The 21,286-nt window shown below is 46.4% G+C and overlaps 6 protein-coding genes and 2 non-coding genes across 8 annotated transcripts; 3 read left to right on the top strand and 5 right to left on the bottom strand.

The window, feature by feature from the left end:
• Positions 1 to 1,620: 1,620 nt before the first annotated feature.
• PAAG_04541 (alcohol dehydrogenase) lies at positions 1,621 to 3,165 on the top strand (the record flags this gene model as incomplete). The annotated part of the gene is made up of 3 exons (XM_002793585.2): positions 1,621 to 2,689; positions 2,822 to 2,917; positions 3,077 to 3,165. The coding sequence occupies 3 exons, from the start codon at positions 1,621 to 1,623 to the stop codon at positions 3,163 to 3,165; spliced, it is 1,254 nt and encodes a 417-aa protein (XP_002793631.1).
• Positions 3,166 to 4,291: 1,126 nt separating this feature from the next.
• PAAG_04542 (malate synthase) lies at positions 4,292 to 6,254 on the bottom strand (the record flags this gene model as incomplete). The annotated part of the gene is made up of 5 exons (XM_002793586.2): positions 4,292 to 4,525; positions 4,621 to 4,974; positions 5,036 to 5,236; positions 5,326 to 5,750; positions 5,894 to 6,254. 5 exons carry the CDS (start codon positions 6,252 to 6,254, stop codon positions 4,292 to 4,294), a joined length of 1,575 nt encoding a protein of 524 aa, XP_002793632.2.
• A 488-nt stretch (positions 6,255 to 6,742) lies between these two features.
• Positions 6,743 to 7,050, top strand: PAAG_04543 (hypothetical protein; the record flags this gene model as incomplete). Its single annotated transcript, XM_002793587.2, has 2 exons — positions 6,743 to 6,899; positions 6,989 to 7,050. The coding sequence occupies 2 exons, from the start codon at positions 6,743 to 6,745 to the stop codon at positions 7,048 to 7,050; spliced, it is 219 nt and encodes a 72-aa protein (XP_002793633.2).
• A 596-nt stretch (positions 7,051 to 7,646) lies between these two features.
• PAAG_11886 lies at positions 7,647 to 7,733 on the bottom strand. The gene has a single exon. It is a non-coding gene; the product is annotated as a tRNA-Tyr (tRNA).
• A 364-nt stretch (positions 7,734 to 8,097) lies between these two features.
• Positions 8,098 to 10,503, bottom strand: PAAG_04544 (sterigmatocystin biosynthesis monooxygenase StcW; the record flags this gene model as incomplete). The annotated part of the gene is made up of 9 exons (XM_002793588.1): positions 8,098 to 8,649; positions 8,727 to 8,775; positions 8,841 to 9,015; positions 9,225 to 9,462; positions 9,529 to 9,678; positions 9,842 to 9,877; positions 9,920 to 10,094; positions 10,217 to 10,356; positions 10,390 to 10,503. The coding sequence occupies 9 exons, from the start codon at positions 10,501 to 10,503 to the stop codon at positions 8,098 to 8,100; spliced, it is 1,629 nt and encodes a 542-aa protein (XP_002793634.1).
• Positions 10,504 to 13,045: 2,542 nt separating this feature from the next.
• Positions 13,046 to 13,186, top strand: PAAG_11887. The gene has a single exon. It is a non-coding gene; the product is annotated as a tRNA-Ile (tRNA).
• A 611-nt stretch (positions 13,187 to 13,797) lies between these two features.
• Positions 13,798 to 16,962, bottom strand: PAAG_04545 (beta-glucosidase; the record flags this gene model as incomplete). Its single annotated transcript, XM_015845296.1, has 3 exons — positions 13,798 to 16,280; positions 16,425 to 16,587; positions 16,708 to 16,962. 3 exons carry the CDS (start codon positions 16,960 to 16,962, stop codon positions 13,798 to 13,800), a joined length of 2,901 nt encoding a protein of 966 aa, XP_015699522.1.
• Positions 16,963 to 18,036: 1,074 nt separating this feature from the next.
• PAAG_04546 (choline transport protein) lies at positions 18,037 to 19,894 on the bottom strand (the record flags this gene model as incomplete). The annotated part of the gene is made up of 3 exons (XM_002793590.1): positions 18,037 to 18,188; positions 18,282 to 19,219; positions 19,404 to 19,894. 3 exons carry the CDS (start codon positions 19,892 to 19,894, stop codon positions 18,037 to 18,039), a joined length of 1,581 nt encoding a protein of 526 aa, XP_002793636.1.
• Between the last annotated feature and the right edge of the window lie 1,392 nt (positions 19,895 to 21,286).

Consider the following 21,286-nt stretch of genomic DNA (forward strand, 5'->3'; position numbering starts at 1 on the left):
AAATATTATATCGAGCAATCATTTCAGATACTATAATCACAATAAAAATAAAAGTTAACTTAAATTTTAATAAATACTTCTGTAATATGAAAGATTTAATTGGAAATATATATAGTTTTAATAAGGTTGATTGATAATAAGATATTTTATTACTAATTACTATAACTAAGTAAAGATTTTTAGTCTAAAACTGAGAATAAATTACTATGAGTTAATTAATATATCAGAGAAAGTTCTGTTTTCCTATATTATTTTAAAAAATTTAAGTATAAGAAAATTGATATAATAAAGTTTTTAAATAATTAAATTATAAATAAAATTAAAATATATTTATTATTTATTATAAATAAATGATAATTATTCACTATATATATTAATATATTTATCCCATCTTAATAATTTAGATATATTTTTTTTTACTATTTTAAAAATATTTAATTGAAACAGAAAATATAGTTCAAATTTAATATTATTAAAAATATCATTTTTTAAATATTTTAACTCGGATAAAAATTTTCAAATTTTAAAAACATTTATAATAATTTTAATTAAATCAAGATCATTCAATAATTAAATATCAATTTTAAGAATTTGTTCTCTGAAAAGTTAGTTTCGTATTTTTTAGACATTTAAATCTTATAATCAAATATTTTACTTAATAATCTTAATCAAATTACACAGGGAGATTTAATAAAATCAAGAATTTTATAAACTAATACCTTGAAAGTTCATTTTATAATTTAATAAAAGAATTTAAATTAAATTATTGTAATTTATAAATATAAAAATATTTAGCACTGTTATTATTACTATGAAGTAGTAATATCAGAATATATTTAGTATGTAAATGAGAAAGGGAAGCGCACAAAAAAAAAAAAATTGAATTCAACGTAAAAGAGGGTCTAACAAGAGGAGAAGCTTAGAAGCTTAATTTAATAAGTTGTTGTGGGTTGTAGTAGATCTTTCAGTTGAAATCTTATCAGTTGAACTTAGGGATTTTGGCTTGCTCGGGAAGTGGATTACGTTTAGCTAGAAACCGACTAACTAGTTGTGTTAGTTAGCTAACTAAAACATGATACGGAGCTCAGCTCTAGCTTTGGCCTTCTTACCAGGAAATTGAAACGGAAAGTCGTCGTATGGAGTTTGGATAGCTTGGTTTGTAGGTACTCGGTGTTTGCTTCTTGCACACGTACGTACATAACATGAACACCAAAACTACCTAGGCATCATAATAATATCCAAGGCAAGAGAAACGTGTTTCACGGCCTCTGTCCCCACACTTTCCGCCGCTAACCAAATGCAACCCCCACCAAACTTTCACGAAACTTTCATTTTATTCCATGGCAAGAAGAAAGTCTCCAAAGTTAGAGCATGCGGGGTTTGCGGGGGCTTGGAAGTGGTTCTGGCATAGGTATACCGGAGATATGCCGAATCGCCACTGCTTCTCAGAGCCCGTTATGGATTCGTCCATTCATCCGCAAACTTTGATCTCCTATAAAGAGACCATGGTCATCGCTGCGAATTCTTGTTCTAGCTTAATGAGAAACACGGCTAATAGGCCCACAGTATCAAGAAACCATAGCATACTTTTGCCGGCACCAGCGGACTAACTCGTAAAACATGAAGCTGACATCACCACGAACCTTCCTTCCCGGTACTGGGATGAGAAAGTATCATACGACGGGGCTTCTGAGGACTCTCTCGTCCAGACCTTCCCATTCCATCGTCTCCTCGACTTCTGTATCGATTCCAGGAAATAAATATATGCGGTCTCCTGTCTCTGGCGTTAACTCTTTCAATCATCCAACTTTTACCACTAAGCGGTTCGCCAGCATGAAAGCATTGGTGTATCAAAGCCAAGGCAAGGTGGCCTTGGAAGACCGCCCGCGCCCAACTCTTCAATCCTCAACCGATGCCATCGTCAAACTTAAGCACACCACGATTTGCGGTACGGACCTGCATATCATCAAGGGAGATGTACCAACTGCGATTCCCGGGCGTATCCTAGGCCATGAAGGCGTGGGAACGGTGGAGGAGATTGGAACTAGTGTTACGAGCGTTAAGCCCGGTGACACCGTGCTCATCTCGTGTATCACGGCCTGCGGAGGCTGCTCCTATTGCCGGAGAGAGATGTCCTCGCACTGCACCTCGGGTGGGTGGATTCTAGGCCATACTATCGACGGCACGCAGGCGGAGTACGTGCGCATTCCGCATGCGGCGTCTTCTCTGTACAAGTTACCTAGCACAGTCAGCTTGTCCGATGCAGTGATGTTATCTGATGCCATGCCCACCGGGTTAGAGTGCGGAACATTGAATGGGAAGGTGAAACCGGGAAGTTCGGTTGTGGTTATTGGTGCGGGTGCGGTGGGGATGTCTGTGATGATGACGTCAATGTTGTATTCGCCGGCCCTGCTTGTTGTGGTGGATCTGGATGACACGCGATTGGCCATGGCAAGGAGCTTCGGGGCCCATGAGACGGTCAACGGCAAGAATCAAACGGAGGCTGTGGAGAAATTGATGAAGTTAACTGATGGGCAAGGGTTCGATGCGGTTATTGAAGCTGTGGGGGTTCCAGGGACTTTCCAGTTGTGTCAGGATCTCGTTGCGCCTGGAGGGGTTATTGCGAACGTTGGTGTGCATGGCAAGAAGGTGGATTTGCACTTGGAGAAGTTGTGGGATAGGAATATCTGTAAGTATACAGGAACTAAGCATCCGATTCTGCCCCGCTTGTCAAAGCAGACGATATGGGACCTTCCATGTATCTGGCACATGGTGCTTGGTTGTAAAATGGACAAGTGCTTACCGTATCATAAATGAACAGCTATCACCACACGGCTCGTCGATGCTGTCACCACTCCGATGCTGCTGAAGCTGTTCAAAGCTGGTAAATTGGATCTTTCCAAACTCTCAACGCACCGTAAGTAGCCAGCCCGTCCTGCAATTTCCGCCCAAATTCGGGTCATGTATTGGACCTGAATTTTGTTTGCCCACATATATATATATATATATATATATATATATATACGTGTGTGTGTGTGAATAGTTGAGCTGATAATTTTTCTCGTTTCGCGGACAGAATTTTCATTCGGCGAGTGTGAAAAGGCATATGACGTCTTTGGCGCTGCGGCGCAACACAATGCCATGAAGGTCTTGATAAATATGTAAATGAAGGGAGAAAGGGGAAAGGGGGAAAGGGATGTTGGTACCGTATTTCTTTTCTTTTTCTTCTCTGGTTTATCAGCTGGTGAAGAAAAGCGTTGAGGAATTCAGACATCACCACTTTGCTGAGCTGTCACCCCCAGTTGTGAAGTAGCGTTCGTTGGCTTTTATGTTGGTATCATGTAGTGAATCGATATGACTTGCTCAATTAAATGGACTTCTTGTTTGCACATATTATTATTCCCGCCAAAGGGGAGAGTAGATATCCATTTGTTTCAAGGAGATGATGGTGAGCAGAGGATGACAATAGAAGGGAAGGAAAGAAAGAAAGAGACGTGGAAGATATTGAAGAGGGAGAACGGGGAGGTCAACCTGATCACGTAATCCCTAATTTAAGCAAATTCTTCTAGGACCTTGAGAGACAACTTTTTGGAAACAGCTAGAAAAGAGGGGTCCTGTGATATATATATAATGGCGGGGTATATTTATTTTGACCATGGGATGGATGTGTTACACTCTTGGAAAAGAAGCCTTGTGTCAAGTTCCCGTTGGGCCAGAATTTAATCCATACGAATCTCTCCTGTACATGCTGAAGTCATTTCAAAATGTAACTAGTTAGCTATGGCGAATCCAATTTTTGATGAACACAGGTAACAAAAGAAAACACAATGGAAACAAAATCCAGATAATAAACATGTTGGGAAATATACAAGAGTATGAAAGATTAATTTTTCTTTCCAGTCTTTTTCTTTTCTTAAAAAAGAGAAAGTAAAAGAAAAAGTAGAGAAAAAGAAAAAAATCACTAGACTTGAAGCGTGTGAGATTCAATTTCCCTCCTGACGATCAATGTTGTCCCTTACTCAACACCCATATATCAACGCAGTTGGGATGCGGGTCCCTTGTAGAGCTTTTTGGGGTTAAAAAAAAAAAAGAAAAACACTACATATTCGACTGACACTAGCAGTCCGGTATGCCATTATGTTGAGAGCAAATTTACAGTTTGGCAGCGCTTCCAGGGGCGGATATTTCGTTATAGAGCAATCTGCATCGGAAGTGAAGTGGTTAAAAAATCATCGCACTTTCAATGAACAAAACGCCAAGGTAGGGTGATTCAATGAACAACGGAGGACACTCACGATGTCAAGAAATCAGCATAATCTTCACCAGCAACCTGGCCGGCAAAGTAGCGAGCGGCAAGCTGATATCTGTTGCCCTTGGGCGCCTTGGAGGCAAGCTCGTCGGTCTGCTCCTGCAGAAGCTTCAGGGCATAGGCCTTGTCGACGCGTTTGCCTTCAGCAGTCGTGACGTTGTGCTTAACCCATTGCCACAGCTGGCTGCGGCTTACTTCGGCGGTGGCGGCATCTTCCTGTTATTTTGAGAATGGTTGTTAGGGGTATGGTTTGTTACGGATGGTGAAACAGGAGAATAGTATAATTCTGTTGGGGGACCAAAACAACGAACCATGAGATAGTTGATGGGGATGCATCCGACACCACGCAGCCAACCCTCCATATACGAAAGGCCGATGTTCAGGTTCTTCCTGATGCCGTCTTCGGTGATCTTGCCGGGGACGTTGGTGTTCAGGAGGTCGTTGGCAGTGATGTGCACGTCCTCCCTGCGAACGAAGAGCTGGTTGGGGGTGGGCATGTACTGATCGAAGACATCGGTAGCAATCTTGGCCAGGGCGGGGTGGGCAACCCAGGTTCCGTCGTGACCGGCACGCACCTCCCGGAGCTTGTCAGCACGGACGCTGGCCATGGCGGCCTCGTTGGCCTTGGGGTCATCTTTGATGGGGATTTGAGCGGCCATGCCACCCTGTTGTGAGAGTCAGTATATGTTCCATGCATTCAGTTTTACAGAGAGCAGCAGGTGGTACCATTGCGTGGACACCACGTCGGTGGCAGGTCTTGATGAGGAGTTTGACATAGGCATCCATGAAGGGAACTGTCATGGTGACGTCAGAGCGGTCGGGGAGGACGAAGGAGGGGTTTTGGCGGAATTTCTTGATGAAGGAGAAGATGTAATCCCATCTGCCGCAGTTCAAGCCCGAGCTGTGGTCTCGCAGTTCATAGATGATCTGTTCAGGTTGGGCAGTGTTAGCGCGAGGAATTGTACTTGCAATGCGTTGTAAAACTGCGTTGTCCAAAACCGCGTTTGCATGCTCACCTCATCCATCTCGAAAGCAGCAGAGATAGTCTCAATCAAGACAGTGGCCCGAATAGTTCCTCGGGGCATTCCGATATAATCCTGAGCCAAGTTGAACACATCATTCCACAAACGGGCTTCAAGGTGGGATTCCATCTTGGGGAGATAGAAGTAAGGGCCAGCACCCCGTTTGACCAACTCTTTTGCGTTGTGGAAGAAGTAGAGGCCGAAATCAAACAAGCTGCCGGACATGGGCTCGCCGTCGACGGTCAGATGCTTCTCATCAAGGTGCCAGCCCCGAGCGCGAGCAATTAGGGTGGGGAGTTTCCGGTCGGTACGGAGCTTGTAATCCTTTCCGCCTTGCTTGAAATCAACCTGTCTGCGGATGGCGTCGTAGAGGTTCACCTGGCCATTGACCATGTTATCCCAAGTGGGAGCACTTGAATCTGAAAACTTGCCACGTTAGTTGATTCAGTGAAACCACGACATCTTCACAATGAGGATAGATATAGCATCCACATGCAACAATATCGTATATCTATTCCATAACCACTGCGGTGTATATTAAGGGAAACAGGGAGAAGCCTACCCTCGAAATCAGCCATGTATGTATATACATCACTATTCAGCGCATTAACCACCATTTTCCGGTCCGTGGGGCCTGTGATTTCCACACGGCGGTCAACAAGACCCGGGGCCGGGGGGGCTCCCTTCCATGCATCGTTGTCACGGATGTGCTTGGTCTCTGGGAGGAAATCTAGAAGGCTTCCTCGGTCAAGCTCTGCCTGGCGGTCGCTGCGTCGCTGAAGAAGGGCTTTCCTGGTGGGATTGAACGTTCGGTGCAGCAGGGCGAGGAACGCGGTGGCTTCCTTGGTGAGAATCTTGCGGGTTTGGTCGTTGAGCGGACCGAGGATTGCTACGTCCCTGAGGAGGGTGTCGACATATGCCATTGTGAATTGATGATGATGATGATGATGATGATGATGATGATGATGATGATGATGATTGAACAGCGTGGAAAGGGTTGCTGCGTAAGGTTCTTTCGTATATTTTATCGACGTGATTCCGTCCCTTGAGTCGGGTTCTGTGAAGCTGAAGCTGTTCGTTCCTCGCTTGTTACTTTCCTTCCCCTTGCCGGAGAAAGATCGGAAAGATCATACAACACGTTTATGATCAACAAAAATACATACAGACACCCGCGGGGGGGGGGGGGTTTTTCTTCTCTTTTCTTCTTTTCTTTTATTATTATTTTATTCAGCTGAAGATTGTAGGGTATTAAAAATATTAAAATTAAAAAAATTTCAAAAAGACAAGATGCAGTCAGTCATCCGAAATGGGCCGAGTATCTGGTATTTATTCCAACATTGGCCGCCATCTCCCCCTCTCGGGATAACGTCAGACCTTTTCAAAAGCGTTAGTTGCCGCGGCACATGCAACAATGGCGGAGGCAGTCAATCTCCAGCCAAACCCCCAAGAAGCAGACCAGAGCTGTCCAGAGCAGTTTTCCTACACCGAAAGATACGAATATCTACCCGGTGCCCGCCAACATACACAACTACGCAGTTATAAATCGGAAAAAGCAACAAACTCTCCTCGTGAGCTGTGTCCCAATAAACTCGGTCGAGGGCACGGTTGCATTTTGTGTCCCAGCAAAAAGCCTGTTATCGGCAAAAGAGACTTATAGTGGTTATGGATGCGCGGAAGTTTATCACGGGACTTGGGGAACGCCGAGCTTGTGGCGGATGATGGTGTTGATGATGATGATGATGATGATGGCAACGAATAACTAATTAACTACCCAATGACCAGTTGGCTCTCGGCCGATGCGTATGGGCTGGAATGTTCACAACGCCGATGGATCCCCCACATTCCAGGCCAACGATGTCTCTGTTCCCCTCCCCCCAGCCTTTTTTGTATTTTATTTTGTGTTTCATATAGAGCTGTAGTTACAGCCCGCCCCTCTTGGAACAAACACATTTAAATGGTAGACTGCCAAATTTCACAGATCTATACCCGGGACACGCACGACTGGCCTGTCTGTATTATCTAAAGAAATTGTGGTGTTGGAAGAAGAATCAACGCTGTGCGAGATAACAACTATTTTGCGCAGAGTGAGTACGTATTCCGACATTCTCCGGCTGCTTGGAAAGTCCCAGTCTACAGAGACACCTTGGCGTACAGTTAGTTACTATCTTGGATAACTAGTTCGCGTTTGAAAGACGCTCGTTTTGTTTGTTTGACGGCCTCGAACGAGAGTCGTACGTAGTGCTCCATATGAAATGCGAGCACGAAAGCAGCTGTTCAATGAGAAAAGAAAAAAAAGAGATAATATCCTCTCCTCCTCCGCTGGGTCGGAGTCGAACCGACGACACCTGGATAGCGATCGGATATTACAGTCCAGTGCCATAAACCAACTAGACGACCAGCGGCGGATCCGGTTCACATGGAGTCCGGTTCCGGGTTCTCTATCCAAAAGACCCTGGTGGAGTTGGAACCCACACACAGCATGCATGACTTGACTTCTAACAGCACGATCGATTATCCGTGGATTTTTACCTGCAGTCACCCATTAAATTGAGTTGTGATTGACTGAAGTTTCAATGCTTTCTGCCCTGGAGATGGCGGCTCTACTGGCTTGTATAAGGCTTGGGCTGGTGGTTACTTCTTCAACGACACCCTTTTGACCTGTAATATTGTCTCCGCCTCTCTTTTCTTTCTTTCTTTCTTTCTTTCTTTTAATGTCGTCGTCCGTCGGCTGGTAAGAGATAGTAAGAGATAGTGTACGCAGACATATCAATAAATCAGGCGGTAAAAATCTACACTCCCCAAGCCATCCGCCGCCCAAGTGTCGAGAACTAAGAACAATCCGACTACCCCCATGCCCAAAGACGTAACCAACCCGGTCATCGAGCTCTCCCCTTTCCCCTTCCCGCAAATCTCCTCCAGCCACTTTGGATCAATATTCTCTTCCGACAGATACGGGCTGAAATCGGAATGAGGGTTCACATCCGGCCGCGCCTTTCCCATCCCTAAAAAGCTCCACATGTTCATCTTATTCACGTAGCTGATGGTGTAATCCTCGACGCGCGGCGTACTTATCAGTTCAAGATAGTGCAGCGAGCTGCCAGGATACACAGCGTTAACACGACCCGTTTCGTTGTTTCTGTACCAGCTACGGCAGTCGTCGGTCCAGACAGTGTGCTTGACCCATTCCTGGGCGTGCTCGTTGAAGGCATCTGTGATGTCTTGGCGCGGTGTAAGGCTTTGGATATTCTCATTTTGGATCTTGTTGATGAGCTTGATGGCGTAGTTCCCGACTTCCATGAGAGGACCCATGACGGAACCCTGTGGCAGGGTTGGGGGGGTAGGTTAGTTTGACTCTTTTTCCCAATAATGGGGAAACCCCTCTTGATGGAACTTACATTCTCGACAGGCCACGTCGGGCCGATGAAGGTCATGTAGTTTGGAAATCTAGTTCCTGGTTATAAGATCGCTCTCGGTTAATTCAGGGAGTTCGGAGGGAGTGTTTCTCGTACCCCGGAACAGCAAGCCCAAGATATGCTTCTGGACATTGTGCCCATTTATCCCGGAGGTCAACGCCATTTTGGCCCACGATTGGGAAACGAGGACGGTAAGAGACGTCAAATCCCGTGGCACACACGATGGTGTCAACCTTCCTCTCCACCCCGTCCTCTCCCACGAGCCCATCCTCTGTGATTTTTATTTATTTATTCACGGCTGTGAAATGAACATCAACGTTGGGCTGTTGGATGGCTAGCATGTATGGATCGCCGGGAGTGATGCGACGGCATCCTATACTGAATTTGGGTGTGAGGCCTGCATATTTATTTTTTGGTAATTTGGCCCGTGAATGAGTGTGGTTCACTCTCGCTATTGCAGATATCGGGCTGCCAACACACCTTTCAGGAGCCGCTCATCTTTAATCCATTCCGCCATGCGGGCCTTTAGCGCTTCCTGTGCCTGGGCTTGCGGTTCACTATCTCGGTAAAACATAGACCACATCTCGTTAATTTGGTTCTCAAAGAATTTCGATTCTTTGACCAGCTCTTTCGGGTTTTCGCGGAAGATCTGTCGTTGTTTTTCGGAGTATTCTCCGTTCGTTCCGGTGTGCCCTGCAATCTGGACAAACCAGATTGCCTATTTTATTTTTGTCGTCAGCTATCTGTTGCTATCCAACGCCTGGGAAAGGACCATTTGACATACCGTTCGCACAAAGATATCAAGATGTTTTACATGTGGTTGCATGCCAGGCACTGTTTGGATGCTTGATGCGCCGCTTCCAATGACCGCCACTCTCTCACCCTTCCATTGTTCTTCTTGGTAATCTTTGGGCCACCTTGCCCTATGGATCATCTAACTGGATATTAGCATGGAAAAGCCAACCAGCAGCATACCTCTCCATCAATCATGGAGGATATATTTTGAACATATATATATATATATATATATATATCATGTCAGGGCGAGGAGTTGATCGGCGACTCGCAATGATCGATGTGGCCAAAAAATAACTTACCCGACCCTTGAACCTTTCGAGGCCCTCGATATCAGGCTATTGATAGTTGTTAAGCAGACCGCTGCCATTCAAGAGCACGTTGCATCTCTCCTCCGTCTCTCTCTCCGTGCCGTCAGGGGCGATCTGTCTCAAGGTAACCCTCCATTCGCCTTCCTCTTCCTCCCAATATGAGCCTGTTATTAGAGTGTTGAACGTCATGTACTTCCTCAGATTAAAAGTGTGTCGCAGACACGATCGAGGTATTTCCAAATATCTGCAGATTTTGAGAAGAGGTTGGGCCAATCGGGCTAGAAAAAATAGAATATCAACGAACATAAGAACATGGTCAACTAAAGGAGTTACCAGAAGGACAATGTATGTATGGGTCAAGGGTACAGTACATTTGGCGCAAAGTTGTAGGCATACGCATGACTCGGAACATCGCAGGCGCAATTCGGATAACGATTCTCAAGCCAAGTACCGCCAATGTCATTATTCTTCTCATATATGACATGCTCCACGTTCTGGCAATCTTTCTAGACGAGATAGGCCATGAGAATTCCACTGACGCCGGCACCAATGATCAGGACCTTGACTTTCCGCTGACGGCCGCCGAATATTACATCTTTGTCAATTTCATATCCTTGGGGACTGTTTTCGGCGTGGTTTTCTGCGGCATCCATGTCTGTGGAGTGGAAAGATGGACTGTGCTAGATTTGCATTTCAGGAGGAGTTACAAAGCGGAAAATGTATTTCAGATGAGGCTCTTGCAGAAAGCCGCGGCTACACGAGAGAAAACGGGACTTGGTGAACAGCTCCATAAGTGTAACCAGCTTCTTTTTATATCCCCACAATGATATGGCGTGGCTCTGGGGGAGCTTCCCCTCACTTGAATATGGATTCCCGGAATGACCATCTGGCAATGGAAAGAATCTGGCCCTCGGGTTTGCTAAGATCGATATGACGAGAAAGCTTGTTCTGGGTATTTTAATTGCGCAAAAAAAAAAAAAAAAAAAAAAAAAAAAAAAAAAAAGAAAAAAAAGAAAAAAGAAAAAAGAAATAGAATAGTGCCAGACAGACAATCTCTTGACAACAAGACAAGTTACCAAAGGCAGGGCATGAAACGGTACCTTGTGATTAGTCCAAACATCATTCATCAGTCAACAGTTGACTGAGAACCTTACTGAAAAGGGAACCATTTAATGTGGCGTTTGGCCAACATAGGTTCATACGAGTCGGCTGGTTCGTACCACATGTATTCTCATGCAAATGGGAAGCCCTTTGGCGAGTCATTTTTAAGGTAGATTCCCTCAGCCCCTGATTGGGAACTACGGATGTGAGAACATCTGGCGCTGTAGTTAAACTATGGCAGAGCAAATCCATTACCAGCATCACCAAACGTGACCGAAGCAATTGCCGCCAAAATAAACTAAGAGGGGATGAGGGGTGAGAATCTTCAATCGAAGTTACCCCGCAAAACAAGTCTTGAGACGACTGCCCCAAGAAGGGGAGCCGTCCTGAGAAGCTTAGTTACCGGCTCCATCATTTTTCAATTTTTCTTTTCTTCGGCTCGCAGCGAAGAACTGAGGAGAAAGGAGCCCTTGTATTTTCTCCTTCCCAGACCCTCGTTGGTCGGCTGGCGGAAGGTCAAAACGGCAGCAGTTCTTATGAATGGATCTTGGAGGAATTATCCAATCCGAACGAAGACTTCATTTGGTACAAGATTATGTATGCATTCCCCTTCGATAGAAAGCCATTCGCCGGAGGCATAGAACCAGCAGCCCGGTTTTACTGTCAATAAGCAGGATCGCGGAACTGTCTCCTCTAAGCAGAGCAGTCAGTCAGTCAGTGCTTTGTCGTCAAGCTACAACAAAAAGGTTGGCGATGGAAACGTAAACTACTAATTAACTACTTACTTACTAGTTACACCTGCAGAATCAACGAGCTACGTACGCTAAACCGTTCCGTCTGTCGTGTTCGCCGAGGTCCACACACTCTTGCGCCTCTACCAATCAATAAGAGCCCATTCTTCCCCGCATGTAGATCGTGGGAGTGGATTGCATTCTGTAATTACTTCGGAGTAATACTCCGTTTTTATTAATAATAATGGGCAAGAGAGAGATGCACATAGTCCTGTCGAATGCTTTGAGGTCAAGTGGATTGATTGGCTATCAGCTAGTAAGCACAGTACTTCTACCTGTTTGCTGTCGAAGAAGGCAACTAACACGCAATTGACATCTGCTCTGTTCCGTGACCAGAAAACCTTCAGGGACAATTCTCCAGGCTGGTTTCTTTTAAAACACATTTGCTGACCCCAGATATACACCAGAGCTTGCTGCCTGACTGACTCTGAGGCTTATTATATCAGTACCTTGTTCGGACGCAACTCTTTGTCTAGAAAGGGTTGACAGGATGTTTCGGATGACCCCCTTTTGATATTTTGGACGTTGAAGAAGAGCAGCTCACGGCGGCGGCATTCCTGGTTGGTAGCTGCGGGAACTGTGTGGAAGCCGTCCATTAAAGCACAGCAAACCACTCTCAGTTTGACGAATGCGCTCTGTTAAAGCAATTTTCGCATTCGCTTATCCACAAATGGGGATATTTCTGAAACCGCACCAGGAGCCGGGAGCCGGGAAATAGATTTCCACAGCCAGGCCATGCTGGCCCCTTTGGTAAGTAGTTACAGGATGCTAGAAATTGTAACAAGTACTGAAAAGTTGTCATTGCAATGGCGGACGTGGGGAGGCTTTTCGGTAGTAGTAACAAGTGGAAAGCGTTAATGTCCCCACTTGTATGCCGGTTGGTTCCTCTTGGGAAGAACCTCTGTTGAGATTCTAGACATTTCCCAAGGTTTGAATCCCCCTCTCTTTCTTTACGGAAGTGTAGGGGGGGGGGGTGTGGGGCTAGGGGTTCGCATTCACAATAAATCCCGCGCGAATCGATAAGTTCTGCGGGGTCGCGGCAGGAGTGATATGACTATTCTTTGGTGCACATTATCGCCCCTTCTAGTAACCGGTAGGAGGACATTTTGGTGTTGTGGTGAGAAACGACACGAGAAGAAGGATTGCCAGCAGTCAAGTGAGGCGGCGTAGTAGTAGGTAGTAGTAGGGAGGGACTTTTGTAAGCTGTTGGTTGTTGTTGGTATTGACAGCTGGAACTCACTACTGCGCTTGGTGGCACAAAGCCAGCTAAATAAAGTCGTTGTCGTTTCTCGGGCTGAACATTAGACCAGTGACGCAGTGGTTAGCGTTCCGTTCTTATATGATTCTCAGTAGTGCCCGGGATTCGATTCTGGTGTGGCCTGAACTCATATGAATCTAATCCTCAGTGATGCGGGGGTCGTGGGTTCGAATCCCACTTGGTCTAGTTGAAATAACCACGTTGGTCTCTTTTTTCTCTCACTCACTCACTCACTCACTCACTCACTCACCCACCCACCACCACACACACACACACACACACACACACACACACACAGTCAATCAGGCAAGCTAGCTTACTTAAATAAAGTTCTTTCTTCTCAATCAATATATATATATAATATATATATATTGTTGGTCATTCTCCTTTTTTGTTTGATATTCTATCTATTTCTTTCTTTCTCTGTTGTTGTTTTTATTACTTGATCAATCGACTGACTGACGACGACGATATGAGTAAGCATTTTTTCTATGTCTCTCTCTCTCTCTATTTGACACCTGGCCCGCCGGGTTATGTATATGTATGTATGATAGGTAAATTGTCTGGCAAGCAAGGGTGAACCCGCAACCACCAAACACTAACAAGAGATAGCATACATATTCTTTTCCTCCCTGTCTGCTCTGCTATTTGAGGGCTTTTGTTGTTACATTTATTTACTCATTATTTCCATCCATCTCATAAAAGGAAGAAGGGGCAAGCAAAACTGAAGGGTGACCAGCGCCGGTAGCCACCCAAGAATATAGATAAATGACACCGCCAAACGCCATAATACCGTTTTAGAACTCGCCCATAAGCGGCAACTCCCTTGAACTCCTCCCAACCCAGACCTTAAACCGCCCATTGACAGGCATAACCCAATTCTGATTCACAACACTCCAGTAACTCAGATCTTTGCGCGTCAGCGGCAAGCTCACATTCACAGCTTGGCCTGGCTGGAGCTCTACTTTCTGGAAATTTCGTAGCACGCGGACAGGGAAATCGATAGGCTCTTTTGTCCTGCCAGTGGTCGTGCTGTTGTTGAATTTCGTGTCGCTGGTTGTGCTGGTGGCTACAGTGGTATTAGTGGGCATCTCCGCCAGAGGCTCATCAACGATGTCACTCGGAAATGAGATATAGACCTGTATAACATCCTTTCCGGTGCGGGTTCCTGTGTTGTTAACGGTAACAGTTACGATGACAAAGTTATCGAAGAGAGATGGATTACCACCCTCACCTCCTCCGGCTGGGGAAGGAGTTTGAGCATCATGGTAGCCGCTGGGATATCTATACGGGGTCTTTCTTTTAACGTCGTTTACGGAGTTAATGTATGGGTATATGTATTTCATTAGTTTCCTGAACCCCTTGGGGAATAAAGCAGATTTGGGATTGGGAATCGTGTTATCATAGGACGGTGGGGACTTCTGTTGTGGCCTAGGGGACGGGAGGGATGTCCTGTTTTTCAAAGGCTGGAGAATTAGGTTGGAAATGTTGAAAGTCGTATATGATAGGCCGTACCCGAACTCATATCGAGGAGTGATGTTGTTGATGTCGAAATAGCGGTAATCGATAAAGAGCCCGTGAGAAAAATCCTTTTGAGGAATAGGGTCATCGGACTTATAGAGGACGCCAGCTTGAGGGCCGTAATCATCCAGGCTTTTTCCCATGGTATATGGAAGCCTGCCACTTGCGTCCATATCACCAAATAAAATGTCAACCAGAGCATTTCCACTCTCCTGTCCAGGTAAGTTGGCTAGAAGTACTGCCCTAATCCCCGGATGATTGATCCAAGACTCAACAATCACAGGCCCGACAGAATGGATAACTGCTACTGTGCTGCCATTGCCGCCACCACACTCAGTTGCCACAGTGGAAACAAGGTCATCGGTATTCTTTTGGAGAAAGAGGTCGTTCCTATCGCCACGGATGTCTTCCCATGACCGGAACCCTTCCCCGGAAGCAGCATTCGCGAAAACGAGGCACAAGTCCTTGTCATGCATATTTTCGGATGGAACCTTGGAGTTTGTTAGGTAGCCAGATACCGTTACCGACTGTTTGTTGAATGCATTGCTTAGAGCTTTCCATGGCGTTATCAGATAGGGAAAGTTCACAGCTCCACTACCCCAGCCTGACGCCAGGGTTCCTTGATTGCATCCTCTGTCCTCACAAGCGTTCGGGCCATCACCGGCTCCGGCATCTTCTCCATAAACACCGACACGATACCTTTCGTCTGATAATTGAGGGCCATCCCTCGAGAGTGGAAGGAATCCATTTACATTCTTTAGCAAAATTGTCCCTTCCGCTGCAATTTCACGAGCAAGTGGGCCGTGCGCATCTTTCCCTTCACCTTGCGGATTGATAAATTTATTAACGACCCCTTTGGCATCGTCGTCCGGACTCCCTTCGTGCAGACGACCGATCTCCTCCTTAGTCCAGGACGAGAAGTTTGGCCCTCCATCTCCCTCAGGAGGCGGTTTCGGCCATGAGTCCTGCTTCAACTGGTACCAGGCGGCCACTACCCTCGTTGTCATATCATTCAATCGATCAATTGGCACGGACGTATTCAAAACAGCTTGCGTCAAACGGCTCCCCCATAGCGAGATCCCATCCTTCCAACCTAGTCCATCCCCAGGCATTGAGACATCCAAGCCAGCAAGAGCACTAGCAACCCCACTCCGTTGTGCCAACCAGTCTGACTGGACGAAACCCTGGAATCCGAGCTCGTCCTTGAGAATGCCGTTTAAAAGCAAACTATTCTGACACGAGTAAGAATTATTCACCATCTGATATGCACACATCACACTTGCTGCGCCAGCCCGTACACTTTCTGCAAATGGCCAAACATACACTTCCCGGAGAGAACGATCATCAACATTTGACGACATCGCACTCGGAATTCCCCATTCACCTCCTTGGCGATAATGCTCTTGTTCATTTAGTATAAAATGTTTCGCAGTTGCCATCACGCCGTTATCCTGAATACCACGAATGGTTTGTGCAGCTGCAATACCTTGGAGAACGGGATCGGAACCAAAACCTTCCCAATTCCTCCCGCCTGCAGGTAGGACCCCAATGGGACCCAGAGCTGGGCCAAGAAGAACATTGACTCCCTTGCGACGTGCTTCTCTTCCGAGTGCGAGCCCCCTTTTGTACATTAAATCACGGTTCCATGTCGCACCAATGGTGACACCGGCAGGAAACGCTGAGATATTATCGGCAAAACGAAGGCCCAGGGGTCCATCCTGTAGACAAAGCGATGGGAAGCCCACCGAAGTAGCTGGACCTGAACAACTCAGTATTCGACAATCACCTTGATTTTCATTTTGTGGCCCAATAGGACCTAACTTTGGAGAGAGACGGTCGGGACGAAATTAAATATCCGTCCACCTCGTTACTGGGCGGCAAAAATATGAAAATATTAACCTACCAGTGTTCCCCACACACAGCCCATTGGCCCAGCCAACACCTGTAGTAACATTGACTTTTTCAACGAGGCTCATTTTGCTCACTAATTGCTGGGCCTTTTCGTAGCTGGCAGCCCAACTTTCAACCGTTCCGCCTCGTGGGGTGGGATACCATGGTCTCGACAACTACAAAATAAAGAAGGGGGGGGAAAAAAAGAAAAATCAGCACTAATTAGCATTTGTCCTGAATTGATTTATCCAAAGAAATACAAAAAATAAACATAAATAAAACAGGAAAACACTCACCCCATCTATTGTCTTTACTACCCCTTTATCATCTTTCTTTCTACCCAGTCGTCCCTGTACCCCCAAGACCGATAAGACAACCACCAACACAACTACCACAATTCCCAGAGACACGAACGGCAGCAGCCATTTCCTCCGCCTCGCACCAAACCGCTTCACTGATGTTATCGCGGTAGCAATCGTGTTTTGTTTCGTTTTGCCTGTGGTGTCATCTGCAGTCCAATTTTTAGCGTACGGCGATGATTTAGAATTCATGGGGTCCCAAAACGCGGTGCTGTCATCGATCAACCGTTAAGTCGTCTGAGAAGAGTAAGAGGGAGAAACGAGGTTGTTGATATTGAAGGTTTGCTCCGTTGCGGTGAGGAGGGGGTTGGTTTCAGGTCTTGATCTCGATAGTGGCAATTTGTTTGAAATTGAGGAGGGCGACGAAGAAAAAGGAACAATGCGCTTCGAGGCTCGATCTGTAGTACCATTTGGAGAAAAGAAGCGGGGTTGAAGCTGTTTGCGTGGTCCTGTTGTTTGAAGTGAAGTTGTAGCCTTTTGTTTACGCTGGAGTAGGCGGAACTACATGCAGGTGAGGTGAAATTGGTTCAAGGGCAGGGGCAAGAGTAGAATAAGGCAGCATTGAGCGGTTGGAGAAGTATAAAACAAAAAAAAAAAAAAGAAAAAAAAAGAAAAAAAAAGAAAAAGAAAAGAAAAGAAAAGGTCAACCACCGGAGAAGGGCTACTTGGGGATAATTTCCGGTTTGGATTTTATAGCAGTCAGAGCTCAGTTGTTTGGATGTGTATGTGTTGATTAATAGTTGTTTATGTGGAGGTGAAAGGTTGCAAGAAGTGCCGCAGAGCTGCTGTAATTAGAGGGGGAACCCCGGAAAACTTAATTGGGTTTAAGTACAAGGAAAAGCACGGTAACTATTTATTATGTTCATTGTGGCATCCAGCAGCCTATTCAAGCCACACTCATTCATCATCATTGCGCCATCGTGTTGGTTATTTGACATCTCAAGGCTCTCTCGCCAAGATGCTGCACGCATGATTTTCGGCTTGTGGGCTTGTTGGATACAAATTTGGAGACCTGCTTTCAAAAAGGGCTTGTATGATAAAAGAGAAAATTAAATAAGAGGGAGCAAAAAATATGTTTCTAGCAGGAATCAAGATACTGCCAAGGCAGAATTATTTACATATATCTAGCCACTTCCGATCTATTCATGCACGCAATGCAATGGCTTGATGTTTATTCGGGGTATCTTTGGTAATAAGCAACAACGGCACAAATCACGAGTTCCACCACCAGTGGAATAATTAAAATAGACCAAGAAGAACCCGCAGCTATTGTACAACATTTGATCTTCCGTTCAGGATCTGTTCCGCCTCATCGTGGCGCTGTCCCTGGCCACGATAATGCTTTCGCCCACGGAGAAACCAGTCAGCAAGGATGATGACTACGACAACGAAGTACACTGCTGAAACGTAGTTCATATCTAGAGGGTTTTAACGGATTAGCAGTCTGGACAAATGGTGATTGTTGAATATTCAAATACAAACATTGATGAGAATGGCGGAGAAGAACTTACTGGAAGCCTTGACAGGGAAAATCGGCGGGAACGAGTACATCACCAACGTGAACACAGTCCATAAAAGAACAACGATATTCGCACAGAGCCCAATATGCCCCAGCCAGAAGGGCCCATGTTTGATGTTATTCCGACCGCGGAGGAGTAGCGCGGTGATCGGAATGGCATATGAGATATAGAGGAGGACAATGCATGCGGTCACCATGCTGTTAAAAGCCGTGGTGGATCCGAGATACAGCAATCCCAACGCTGAGACAATGAAACAGCTAAACGCGTGCGCTGCCAGCGGAACGTCCAGCGTGGGGTGGATCTGTGAAAGATACTTGTGGAATGGGAGACCACGGTCTCGAGCAAAGGACCAGCAGAGCCGAGATTGCCACGTATGCGAGGCGATCTGGCATCCGAAACCTGTGCAGAGGACCAGGGATTCCAGGGCGATGGCGCCTGCCTTGCTGCGTAGTGCCTGGTGGAAGAGTTCGAGAATCGGCACCCCCGTCGGCGTGTCGAGGAGCTTCTGGAAGTCGCTAAGGCTGAAGAACATAGACATGCAATAGAACCAGGCGGTGGTAAAGCCAATGAAGACGGTACCGCAGATGGCGATGGGGATGGATCGTTCCGGGTTCGCAACCTCTTCGGCCATGTGGGTGGCGGAGTCGAGGCAGGCGAAGACCCAGTTGGGATTCATGAGGCCGACGATGAAGGCAATGCCGTCGGATTTCCAGCCCGTGTTGTTGATAAAGGTTGCGAATACGAACTTGGCATCCTGGTGCGTTGGTGCCTTAGAAGGGACGGTGATGATGATGACGGTGAAGGAGATGAGGGAGAGGTAGAGGGTCATTGTAGCGACCTTGGGGAGCAGTTTGCCAACGCAATTGAAGAGGAAGCACCAGAGATTGATGACTTGGTAGGCTACAACGATATGCCATGATTCGATCATGCTAAAATGGGTTTGAGGAAGCCTGGGTTAGCTTGTGGCTCATTGAGATAGCGCATGCAGGTCACGCTCTTTTTTTTTTTTTTTTTTTTTTTTTTTTTCCGTTGTTGCTGCTGTTGTTTTTGCGTTCGTTAAAGTGGGGATAGGGCGGATATGGAGCAAATTATCAAATCCAGGGGAAATCTTACAAACCAGGGTGGCCAAGCTGCCACATTCCAACACCAGCAGCGGCCAGGCCCAACGCAACACTGGCAGAGGTGAAAATACTTCCCGCCCATGCAAACCAGCCAGTCAAATACGAGGCAAAATTGGCATACTTGCGCGACGAGAGCTCGTTTGCCCAGAAATACTGCCCTCCCGCATTGGGCATGGAACTCGCCAACTCGGAGAGCGTGATGGCCACACAGCTGGAAACGAATGCAATCCACGGGATGCCGTACATGACCAACAGCGGCCCGCCGGACGGGATACCGGTGACCAAGGAGGCAGACATGCCGAACCATGAGTTAGTCAGGGAGAAGCCAACTCCCAGCAGCGACAGCAGCGAGAACTTGCGCCTCATGTCCTGACTGTAACCCATGGCGGCGAGCTTCATGGCATCTTCGTCAAGAGAGCTCTTGTCTCCGGGATCACTGACCGGAGACGCCACGGTTTCGATTTTTCCAATGTCTTTGGACATGATTGTATGTGATTTACAGAGGCTTCTTTCTGGGCGTCGGAAATCTCGTTTGTAAAGGGGCAATATCTTCTTCTTCACAGCAAATACTGGGGTCGTATAAGTACAGTGATACGTCTTCCTCGAGTGGGATAATACGATAACGCGGGCCTTCATGGGATGCAGATCCCCACTCGGCGATAGGAGGTATTCCTTTTCTTCGCTGAAAGGATGTAGTGTGTACCTTGGGGATATTCAGCGCATTGGGCAAAAGGGTTTTGGGTTGTTGATGTCGCTTTCGGGCGTCACAGCAGTTACTGCAATGCAAATGAAACAAAGTGATATCGGGTCACCACATTTGGATTGTGATTTCTGATTCTGATTTTTCTTTTTCTTTCTTTCTTTCTTTTTTCTTTTTTTCTTTTTCTTTTTCTTTTTTTTTTTGGGGGGTCGAAGAAAGGAAATATCCTCTATTGCTTCTGGAAAGAGTGTATTGTATCACAGGAGGGTTTGCTGGGCCACGCAGGAGGGGAAATATACGCTTTAACTCAGCAGCTATATCGTCGCAAGGATCTCCTGAACCGCAGGGCAATTACACAGATGATAAAATTCGACAAAGTGTTGGGGGGAGTGGGAGAGGGAGGGAAACCTTTTTAAGTTATCGATAGCACCACGGGGCAGAAACCAACAGCCAAACAAACAGATGAACTGATGGATGGACGGGGGTTAGGGTTTTCCACACGGGGCTGGAGGCAATCTCAGTCTCAATCTGGTGGGACATGAGAAAGGGGGGAGAAAGGGGGGGAAGGGGAAAGGGAAGGGGGAGAGAGAGAGAGAGAGAGAGAGTGAGTGACAGAGAGAGACAGAGAGAGACAGAGAGAGACGGAGAGAAACAGAGGGAGACAGAGAGAGAGTGAGCGAGAGAACAAGAGTGGGCACCAGGGCTGTTTTTATGGCCTGCAATTTATTAGTTTTTCCGACGGGCCAGGCAATTCAAAAATTTATTCTTTTTTTATTTTTCTCTCTTCCTTTCTTTCCCCTTTCTGTATTTTTCCTTTTAGGGTTGTCGCAGCGATCTTTTTGCAGCGGCCCTCGGTGAAAACTTTTTTTCCAGGGGTGCTGCCCTTCCTCATACCTACTACGTAGCTTGTAAGGAGTAAAGTTCGTGGACCAAAAAAGCTGGATTTTTTGCTTCGCCGTGCAGGTTGCCCGGATGGCTCCACACTGTCTCTGCAAACACGAACCCCCCTGATCCCTGAACAGCGGACCTGGGCTTAGGATTCACCAGACCCCCCTTCCCCCCCCCCCCCCCCCCGTCCCCGTCCCCGTCCCCGTCCCCGTTTCTGATTGATTCATTGAGCCCGAGAACCTGTTGGGGATGGATGGGGGGCCGTTCTGTTAAAGTTAGCCGTTGCC

The sequence above is a fragment of the Paracoccidioides lutzii genome (genome assembly GCF_000150705.2).
Source record: "Paracoccidioides lutzii Pb01 unplaced genomic scaffold supercont2.11, whole genome shotgun sequence".
Taxonomy (NCBI): domain Eukaryota; kingdom Fungi; phylum Ascomycota; class Eurotiomycetes; order Onygenales; family Ajellomycetaceae; genus Paracoccidioides; species Paracoccidioides lutzii.